This window comes from Octopus bimaculoides, chromosome 2 (assembly GCF_001194135.2).
Source record: "Octopus bimaculoides isolate UCB-OBI-ISO-001 chromosome 2, ASM119413v2, whole genome shotgun sequence".
In the NCBI taxonomy this organism is placed as follows: domain Eukaryota; kingdom Metazoa; phylum Mollusca; class Cephalopoda; order Octopoda; family Octopodidae; genus Octopus; species Octopus bimaculoides.
In genome coordinates, this window is record NC_068982.1 from 133008336 (window position 1) to 133019730 (window position 11395).

Consider the following 11395-nt stretch of genomic DNA (forward strand, 5'->3'; position numbering starts at 1 on the left):
ATATATATATATATATATATATATATATATACGACGGGCTTCTTTCAGTTTCTGTCTACCAAATCCACTCACAAGGCTTTGGTCGGCCCGAGGCTATAGTAGAAGACACTTGCCCAAGGTGCCACGCAGTGGGACTGAACCCGGAACCATGTGGTTGGTAAGCAAGTTACTTACCACACAGCCACTCCTGGCTTCTTTCAATTTCCGACTACTAAATCCACTTATAGCCATGTATATCTTTCTTTGCAGTAAGGAAAAGTTCAACATGTTTTTCATGCTCATACTGAGTGAGAGATGGCTAATTTGCTACCTGACTCCATCATTGATTAATATTGTTCTTTAAAGCTCCCTGCATTAAATACATTATCACTAACTTAACTACTTTGTTTTCCCAGTGGTTAGCATCTCTAAATTATTTATTCTGTAAGGAATTTTTATTTTCATATGCTAACCACAGGACCAACCATTGTGCAATTGTCTTAATGATTCTTTAATAACTCAACAAGAACATTTAAGCTTGCTTTGCTAATGAGATTAGAATAACTCCACATGATAGTTATATACAACTCTACATTGATCTCATTAGTCTCTGGGAGAGAAATTAAAGATTATGGATACTGACCTGCTTTCCTAGAACATAATACAGAAAAAAAATATTATTTCTAGGCCAATGTAAGTTAAAAATCATATCCACAGATACAGAACATCTCAAAGGTCAACTCTGCAGCCAAAAGGTTGACATTACATTCATTCCAAACCAAAGATATAGACATTAAAACAACTTACGATTTGTAGCGGTTTTAGCTGCTCTTAATTTCCTGTAAAGTCTGAAGAGAAATAGAATAAGCAGTGAACAGACAAATAAATATATCTCAGAGAGAGAGAGAGAGAGGGAGAGAGAGAGAGAGAGAGAGAGAGAGAGAGAGAGAGAGAGAGAGAGAGAGAGAGAGAGAGAGAGAGAGAGAGAGAGGAAGGAGTATTTTAGTGGAGATGTTTATATTTTCCAACAATAAATGTAGATGTGCATATGAACGTAAGGTACATGGCATACTGTAATCTTTGTATTTGTCAGGATGGCAATCCTTTAGATTTAATTTCTAAATGTATATATTTTAAATGGTAAACTAGTTTATCATTTAATGTATAGCGTACATTGGTGTGACAGTCAGAATTTCACCAGAGCAAATAGAAGTACATTGGAGTAGATACCATATTGAGAAATATACATTGTTACTCAATCTGCATACCAAAGAAAAACATAATAGCATGCTCAACAACACTCATGTTGAAATCATTTCAATACATCTATATGACTCTTCATTTTAACAAATACAGGAGTTTACACAAATAAATGAATAGAAACCAATAAGAATAATGCAGGTAGAATGGATAGACTGCATCACCACTCTAGGTTATGTGTGTGGGGACTAACTACAGTGTGTGTGTGTTTGTCTGTCTGTATGTATGTATGTTTTAGCCAAGGTTATAACCACAGGTCCTCTTTTAGGATCTCAAAGAGGTGCAATGTTATAGTATTACCCAGCAACATATGGAGATTAAAAGAAGAGAGAACACCATACAAAATTAACTGGAAGCTGCTGGAACAATCTGGGCCATACCTCAATGGAAGCTGCACACTTTGCTTGGCAAAGAGGACAATGACTGCAAAAAATTTGCATGATCTAGATGCCTTCTTGAATTCAAATAGTGATGTTTTTAGCTGATGCCCTCATGACAGAAAATTTGCTTTGGAAATGTGGTCTTCTGTGTTTGCAGAATTCACATACACAAACTGACCCATTTCAGCTACAGCTGAAATAGTTCAAGGGGAGATAACTCTTCTTTTTTTCTCAAATGGTTTCTTATTTCAGTTTTTCCACCACCAAACTGACCAAGACTGTATATTTGCTTCCACTGGTAAAGAAGCTATGTGCTTCCAGGCAGTAGGTCAGATGAGTTGCCTATATTGCTAAGTGTAATAGTAAATGTGAAGCCAATGGTAACTTTCTGACTGGTTATATGCCATAACCAAGGATATACTACTCATATGTACATAAAATAATATATAATATACTATATATATATATCATCATCATTTAACGTCTGTTGTCTATGCTGGCATGGGTTGGACGGTTTGACCAGGGCTGGTAAGCTGAGGTGCTGCACCAGACTCTAGTCTGATTTGGCATGACTTCTATGACTGGAGGCTCTTCCTAACACCAACCACTTCAAGAGTGTAATGGGTGCTAGTGAGTGCCACTGGCATTGGTGCCAGTTGCAAGCACAGCATATTACCAAAGGTCTCAGTCATTTGTTATTGCTTCCATAAGGTCCAACACTCGAAAGATGCTGCTTGCATGCCACCGGCATGGGTGCTAGTTATGTAAAACTAACTCACAAAGAGTCATCAGTCTCGCAAGGCACTGTATAAGGCCCGGAGAGGAGACTAAGCAAATATCCAATCAGACTTGCTCGTTGTTATCCAATAGATAGAAAAACACAATATGCAGCTACAAGCAGATCATCTGTGCATGTTGTTCACCTTGGAATGGCAGAAATGTTTTTCTTGGATCTGAGAGACTACCATTAATTAATAAACATCCAACTATCTTATGGTTTTCAAAATAACTACAGAATATCCGTGGGTACTGTTGCTAGTAATGCTTCTCTTTTATCAGCTATAAGCTCTTTAAAATGTGTTAATAAAAAAGGTAACAAAAAGAAGGAAAAAGATTAATGTAAATTTTAAACTATTGAAATAACAACATAGCAACAGAATATTGTCTTGTTTTATGTATTTTATCAAAAAACACCTCCATTCAGTGGTCCAAATCACTTGACAACATATATCCCATGCCAATTTGGTTACATTTACTTACCTTCCATAGAATCTATTTTGGGGTGATGCCTGAGATTTCAATATTTTGTAATTTTCTTAACCATTTTAATAACAAATCCACCTAAGATTGCCTCTGGTTCTATGATATAAACTTCCCGTTTAAAGTAATCTAAATGAGATCTTTCATGTTAAACATCACTTTAATGATAACAAAGTTATTTTATTAAATTCTTTGTTAAGTTCAAACTTAATTGAAACAAAGGCCATTGTATTTCAACAGAAATAAGTTAAGAAAAGGCTTAAACATTATTTTAAAATATGAATGTCCTGTGGATCATAATTCTCTCTGTTTCAAATTTTGTCAATGCAATTTCATTAGCTGCAACCAAGGCATACTACCTGAATGCATAACTTACTGTTTCTGGAATTTCACTATATTTTGAACACTATCATTCAAATGTTATACAAAGTCTTAAGAGTCTGCACAAATAAAGTGAGCTCGCCAGTAAGCAGTCCAAGCCTTTTGTTGACCCAACCCAAGAGGGGCCTAACACAACACACTCATTTTGCAGCTTAAAGGTACTAATGTGTATAAAATATGTGAGCCAATTTAAAAAAAAAAAACAACTGTACTCCAATTCTCAAATAAATTTGACTCCCTTCCACAATATTACAATTTACTATTGGAAAGTCATCCTAAATTTCAATGTTACAAAACTTCTAAGCAATATTTTTCCTCATCTATGAATGTATTTTAACTTTCATCTTAGAACACAAAAGCTTCTTTGAATTGAAATCAATCCATATAAAATTTTCAAAAGTTTATACTTAGGAAATATTTAAAAAATGAGTTCATCAGTTTAAGAACTACCAACCTGCGACTACTTGTATAAAATAGAATCAGCATAATGATCAATATGAAAACCAACACCACAATGACCGCGATAAAAATTATGAAATTCTTTTCATTGTTGTCAACAATTACAGGTGGTTCAGATTCCTAGAAGAGCAAGAAATATCAATCAATAATGATTTTTTACAGAAAAATAAACATAAACATAAAAATCACATAAGAGTGATATCAATAATTAAACAATAATTTCTAACTGAGGCAGAGATTCAGCAATTTGTTGGATGGGGATTAGTTGATTAAACTGATCCTTGTACTTCATTGGTACTTAACTGATACTTTATTACATTGCCTCAATGTAATAAAGGTAGTTTGGACAAGATTTGACTTCAGAATGTAAAGAACCAATGCAAACACCACAAGGATTTTGTCTCTGACACTGTAATGATTTTGACAATCAACTGCCCTAACAAGAACAACAGAGGCAACAACAACAAAAACAACAGCAACAACCTGTAAAGATTACGACTGTGGTAATTGGTGCATTAGAGACTGCAAATGAATAAAAAAGACTGGAATGGAATCTCCTGCAGAGATTCTATGGAAGATTTGTCTCTTAGGAGCAGGGACGTTCATTAGAAGGGTTTTGAACATTTCATGTGGATATCTAAAATTACAGGTAGTAACATGCAACCTATGTAAATTCTACCAGGAATTAGATTCATTCTGAGTCAAAACGATAATAATAATTATGATGATTTCTTTTATTTGCCACCAGAGTGAATGATGAAGGGGACAATACAAAGACAGACATAAGGTGTGGGGGTTTACATATAAGGGAATGTAAAAAAAAAAATTAAAGGAAAAGTATACATGGTATACATTAAAAAAGGGAAATATACATAGTATATAGCACTAAGAAGAAGAAAGAATAAAAAAAAGAAAAGTGCAGTATGCAGTCCTTCTGTATCAGGAGGACCTCTAGGAATAATCAAGGAACCCCACCATCCAAGATCACCCTGAATACCAAGGACAAGTGCTCTTTCCCACTCCTTTCCTCCAACTCACTGGTCTACACTTTGAGCAGTACCATCCACTCTTGTAATTTTTCTAACTTTCACCCACCTTTTGATAAATTCACTTGAGGACAGCACCTCCCTCTCAACCCCCAATTTCCTTTTCAAGTGAAACTTGAAACAGTTGAGGGTTTTACCAAAGAAGAATGAATTTGTCCTCATTCCTTTCAGCCTCATCCACCAAACAACTGCTTTTGCTACAGCCAACAGGCAAAGGAAAAATGCCTTGACTGTCCAATTAAAAGTGGGCAGCAGGGCAATCATCACTATGGACTCAGACGACAGACAGATTCATCCCACACGACAGCAGTTGTTTGACATAACTCCACATGTCAGCAATGCCCAGACACTGAACGAGTGCATGAAGAATGGTTTTGTTGCTCTGTGTGCACCTCAGACAAGACCGTCTGACAGCACATCCATGCCTGTCGAGTTTATCTCAAACTAGTAGCCCACCCACTTCCTGGTAGTATTACCAGGCCCAAAACATCTGGAAATAGTCCCCGACCAGTTCATTTTCATCAATGCCTAGGGCCTCCCAATTTGTTTCAGTCATTAGACTGCAGCCATGCTAGGGCACCACTTTGAAAAATTTTTAGTTGAATGAGTTGATTCCGGTACTTATTCTTTTTGCTAAGCCTTGTACTTATTCTATTGGTCTCTTTTGCTGAACTGCAAAGTTACAGGCTTGTAAAGGAAAACTGCCTTGCCTGCCTGATTAAAGGATGGCAGCAGGGCAATCGTCACTATGGACTCAACCATGACAGTGTGAAACGTGTAACACAAAAGGTTAATGAGATCCTGAAGTATATTTCAGTGAAAGCTTTATCAGTAACAATTGACTTGATTAGATCCACTTCAATTTTAGTAGGTGAACTGGTTGGAAAAAAAGAGAGGAAATCAGGCAGACATGAGGAGCCATGGTAGAAGCAGAAAATCAAAGGTATTAAATTCTTGCTTAAACATCTGAGTCACATGGAAGAATGGTCCAAAAGGCAATTGAAACATACTAAAGAAAGTGTGAGGAAATATCTTGAAACAACACCATGTTGAAAAGAAAGGGTTCAAAACTGTTATTGAAACCCTAAAACAATGTATTCTGGAAAAAACATCAAAACAGGTTATTCACAAATAACCAATGGAAGTTTCTTAAGAGTTTAGGTGAAGACACAGGAGATGAATTATCTCCTGAAGCAGAGAAAACCTGCCAGTTTTGTGATAACACCTGGGGGCAAGAAGTTTCCCACAACCACAGTGCTGGGTGGATTAATTTCATGACATCTGAATTCCATCATCCTGAGGTTCCAGTGCAGGATCATGTATGCACAACAACAGAAAATATAATTAACATATGTATCAAAATTGCCAAACTAGAGAGCAGCAGGTGGAATCCAAGGCTAATGGCTCAAGTGGTTTAAGTCAACACACAAATGAACTGGTTTAGACAATCGCCTATAGAGTGGTGCAGTTCTAGAATGGTTTGTAGAGAGGAAAACAACATTGTTGATGAAGGATCAATCAAAGGAAAATGAGGTTGGTGATTACTGACTCGTTGCTTGTCTTAACCTTTTATGAAAATGTTAACAGGCATCCTTGAAAGGGAAAATATATACATTCCCTGTGGAAAATAATCTACTTCCAGTAAAACAAAAGGGATGCTCAAAAGAATCCAAGGGCACTAAGGACCAGCTTGTGATAGACAAGGTCAGAATGAAGAACTGAAAATCGTACCAAAAAAACTTGTGCATGGCCTGGATAGACTTTTAAAAAACTTACATGTTGCTGCATTCATGGATTCTGGAAACACTTGACATGTGTGGAGTAGCTGAGAACCTGCATGCACTGATCAAGAACAGCATGCCTAGTTGGAAAACATGTCTTTTCTGTAACAACCAGCACTTAGCCAATGTAACAATCAAAAAAGATATCTTCCAGTGAGATTATTGTTCACCTTTGCTATTTGTTACAGCCTTGATCCCCCTTCCTATAGTTCTAAGCAAAGTGAACATGCACGATGTGCTGAGGAAGAATTGACTTCATCTCAGCTACCTTCTCTTCATGGATGATTTAAAACTGTTTACAAAATCTGAGCATGAAATGGAGAAGCTGGTTGAGATTGTACAGATGTGCAGCAAAGAAATATGAATGGAATTGGGGATCTCAAAATGTGTGGTGCTCACTTTGTAATAGTGGGAAAGAGCAGAGTGTAAGGGCATAGAACTGCCAAATGGAGGGCAAATGGAAAACCTGGATGGTGATGGGTACCTTGGACATTATCTTGCACAGAGAAATGAAAGACAAGGTCACTACTACATATTTGAAGTGCTTCAAACTTTTCTTGGAGTCAAAACTCAATGCAATGAACCTTGTGACTGCTGTCAATGTAGCAGTCCACTATAGTGCACCCATTCTGAAATGGAAGCAAGCAGAGATTGACCAACTCGGTCACACTACCTGAAAGATGAAGACAATGCATGGTGCCTTCTATCCTAAGGTGAACTTACACAGCCTATACATGAAGTGATGAAAAGGTGAATATGGCCTGATTGGCATATGGGAGTGCATCAACAGTGAAAGAAAAAATGTGGCAGAGTATTTGGTAAACAGCAAACAAGACCTGCTACAGTATGTTGCTAATGCAGAATGATTTACCAACAATGGAGTGATAATGATAATAATAGTAATAATGATAAGAAAGGATAAAATGTCTGGTGTGTTGGGAAGCTGTAAAGATAAAAGTACACACAAATACTGCCCTACCTCAGTTTATAAGAGACATGAGTTTACACAGAAACTCTAGTGATAACATAGTAAATGAGGCAGTGGTTCAAGAAAGAAGTGGACAAGTAAAGAGAACCACGTAGTGATGCAGTGCTTCCTGGCAAGTGAACCCAAAGTAAGGAGTTACAGAAAACATGTTACCATTTTGTGTTTTAAAAAGGGAGGGGGTGAAGTAACAGAGCAGATAGGCTAATACTATTAGGAGAAAAAAATTGATGACAGAATTGGAGGCAGAAGAGATCACAAGAGAACTAAAAAAGAGAGAACAAGAAATAGAACATAGGTAATACAGTTCAAGCCAAAGAAGAGCCTATAAGGAAAAAATTAATAGCACCACTGATTAACATGGGAAAATTGACAACAGCAATTTAAGTGAGAAAGATCAGAAAATTTTAGATGAACTGAAGGAAGCAATTAGTAAAGAAGAAAGAAAAAGATTACCAGCATTAAAAGGTGTTAATAGAAGGAAATTATTTGATATTGCTAGGAAAGTAGATTCTGTTATCAGTCAGATACATACAAAAAATATAGATGACACTAACTTATTGGCATTGGCCTAGGAACTGAGGTGTGCAGGGGGTGCAAGCACATCAACTAAAATTTTTGTAGAGTGTAAAATCAAAATTTGCACCCCTACTTTTTCTTTGGTTTAAAAAACTGAGTAAAACATGATTTGTAAAAAGTAACTTGAATTAGGTTTCTTCTCAAAGAACAAAGAAGATAAATCAATAAATCAAAAAGCATGTCCTTATTTGTGAAACGTTTTGGGTTTGAGTTTGCATCCCCTAAGCAAATTTTGCTCCCAAGCCAGTGCTTATTGGTCTGTGCAAGAGGGGTAAAATTAGGAAAGAGCAGATGTGGGAAAACAGATTAGAAAATAAAGCGAAGACTTCAAGACAAGTTCTGAGTAGAATAGAAGCCTGGAAACAGGGCAAGTAAGGAAACACAAGATTTAAATCTTCTCTTGAGAAAAAATACTTAGTCAAAGAGAACAGATTTGGGATAGTCCTGAAAGCACTCAACAACATATTATAACAATAGCAGGTAAACCTTCCAGATATCAGAAAAGAATAGATAACAGATTGTTTGAGACAGGCAGAGGAGATTTTATTGCCAAATAAAAATAGTGTATAAGAAACTACTGAAGATGAGGTCCATACTGCAGAAGAAGCTAGAAAGTTCTGCAGTAATATTCGAGATAAGCCAGTCAATCATAATGGAGATGCAGTGTTGTTAAAGAAAGTGAGGGAAGAAGTAGTTAGAGAGAAGCAGCTAGATCTAAAACTAACCAGTGCATTAATGAGAAAAGTGTTAGGAAGAATGCAAAACTGGAAGGGCTCAGGACTAGATTTTGTTCAAGGATACTGGTTAGAGAAATTTAGTAGCTTACATGGGAGACTGAGGGAAGAACTTCAGGATTGCCTGAATGGCAAAGTTGTACCTAATTGGATGACTAGAAGGAGAAGAGTACTCCTAATAACAAAAAAAAGGGCTAGTAATATTTGACCAATCACTTGCTTAACATTGATGCGAAACCTATTTACAGGCATGCTCTCAGAAGCATTTACAAGCACTTTGACAGCCAGAATTTACTGCCAGAAGAACAGAAAGGTTGCAGGAAGCAGGCTAGAGGAACACATAATCTATTATACATAGACAAAGCAGTTCTACAAGAAGTGAAATCTAGAAATAAAAATTTAACAATAACACGGATATTAGTCATAAAAAGGGGACAGATAGTCAGCAGTGAAAGAATTCAATTACCAGATGGCCAGATATTAAAATCACTGAAAGAAAGAGCAAGTTATAAGTATCTAGAAGAGTTAGAATCTGACAGAGTACTAACTATAGAAATGAAGGTGAAAATTGAAGAGTACATCAGAAGGGTGAAGAAGTTAATGCAGTCAAAACTAAATGGCTCAAACCTGGTGAAAGCTGTAAGTACTTGGGCAGTATTACTACTTAGATATTCCAGTTGCTTTTATAGTTTGGACCAACTCTGAATTAGCAAATCTAGACAGAACTAGGAAAAAATTCAATATGAATGAAGGACTTCATCCAAGAGCAGGAGTAGCAAGGCTATATTTACCTAGAAAGGAAGGTGGTAAGGGTTTAATATCAATAGAAGACTGTGTGGAGTTAGCTAAAGTAAATATAGTCTCCTATGTAGGAAAGAGTGAGAAAATTTTATTAAGAGCTGCTAGAGTAAAAGTAAGTGTTAAGGAAACCAAAAAACTAAATGAGGTTAAAAACTAGAAAAAAGAAGCAACATAATCTGACAGGCAAAAGAAGGCTTTGCATGGTAGGTTTCCAAAGACAGTGTCAGAAAATAGAAATAGTGAGACATGATTGTGGTTGCAGAAAGGAAGGCTGAAAATGGAGACAGAAAGTTTGTTAGCAGTAAAACAAGATAAAAGCCAAGATAGATAAAAAAAACCTGGTAGATTTCCCATGTAGGGTATGTAAATCAAAATAGGAAAGTGTTACTCATATAGTAAATGAATGTAGCTTGCCTGCACAGAAAGAATACAGGAAAAGAAATGACAACCTAGGAAGAATAATCCATAGGGAGTTATATAGAAAGCTAGGATTTGACCATACTAATGTATGGTTATGAACATAAACTTAGTAAAGTGTTAGAAAATAGGATTTTAACATTCAGACTAACGGAGTAATAAAATCTAAAAGGTGTGAAGGTAGTGGTGGTGGTGGTGGTGTTAGTGTTGGTGACGGTGAAAATGTTGATGATGTTGATGATTGTTTCTACTTTCAGCACAAGACCTGAAATTTGGCAGGAAGAAAACTGTCAATTTGTATATCAACCCCATCACCTGGCTGGAAGTTTATTTTATCTCCCTTGGAAGGATAAAAGGCAGAGTTGATCTCAACAAGAGTTGAACTTTTTCTGACAATTCATAATTTCAATATATTAATATAAAAGATTAAATTATTATTAAACAAGATGTTACACAGAACTATTTAATGAAAAACCATATAATATTGTTAAATGAAACAATGTAAATCTATATATACTGGTGAAGAAGCTAATGAAGCATATAAAGTGATCTTTACACTAGTATATGTGATTATACCAGTTTGTAAATAACCAAATCAAGCATTAACATTGCTGAAGACAAGTATCTTTTAAAGAATAGATCTTATTTCCTGTGTTCCAAACAAAGCTTCTTGTTATCTATACGACCCCTGCATCCTGGTGAAAATATCTCCAATCTTTACAAGAGGAACACAAAACATTTACCATTCAAAATCTGAAATCAGTTTCCTACCTTAACTTTTTCTACTGAGAAACTTCGAAACTTCTCTGCATTTAAAACTGTTTGCATATCAAGGATTCTATATATTAATGAAAAAAAAATCAAACATGAATTTAGTAGTTTCTTCATTTCTACATATTTTCTACATAAAGCAAAGTAAAATTCATTATATACTTATTCATATGCTGGAACTTCGTATAAATATATAAGTATCTTTTTATTGTCTTAGAAGGAACAGTTTGCCTTTAAGAAACAACACATGCATTGGTTCTATTCCATTTCTTTACTCAACTAGAGATTCAATTAACCAATAAACTAATTGGTTTTTTGAGACATCGTACAGTCAGTCAATCAATCAGCTGGTTTGTCAAAATCTTTTCATCACCATTTTCCATCTCATCAAATTTGCTCCTTTCTCTCCAATGAGGTAGACCTGAATTTTATTGATGAGACTGCATATAGGGATTAAAGTCCTTGGTGAAATAGAACCAGCGTGTGTAGTTCTTATTAGCAAAATGACCCCCACCAAAAAATACAAACAACATCTGTTTCAATATACAATTTTGCATCATGA

The 11395-nt window shown here is 35.8% G+C and overlaps 2 protein-coding genes across 2 annotated transcripts in view; both read right to left on the minus strand.

The window, feature by feature from the left end:
• The window catches only part of LOC106877917 (uncharacterized), a 27201-nt gene extending 16280 nt beyond the window's left edge, over positions 1–10921 (minus strand). The window contains exons 1-3 of the mRNA XM_014926980.2: positions 10834–10921; positions 3715–3839; positions 787–827 (exon numbers count right to left, since the gene is read on the minus strand). Coding sequence (XP_014782466.1) covers positions 787–827; positions 3715–3839; positions 10834–10890 — 223 coding nt within the window. The 5' untranslated portion in view covers positions 10891–10921. The remainder of the gene's footprint in view (positions 1–786; positions 828–3714; positions 3840–10833) is intronic.
• Positions 1–11395, minus strand: part of LOC106877918 (protein dachsous) — a 62077-nt gene that overhangs the window by 14232 nt on the left and 36450 nt on the right. Inside the window, exon 10 of the mRNA XM_052965883.1 lies at positions 623–630. Coding sequence (XP_052821843.1) covers positions 623–630 — 8 coding nt within the window. The remainder of the gene's footprint in view (positions 1–622; positions 631–11395) is intronic.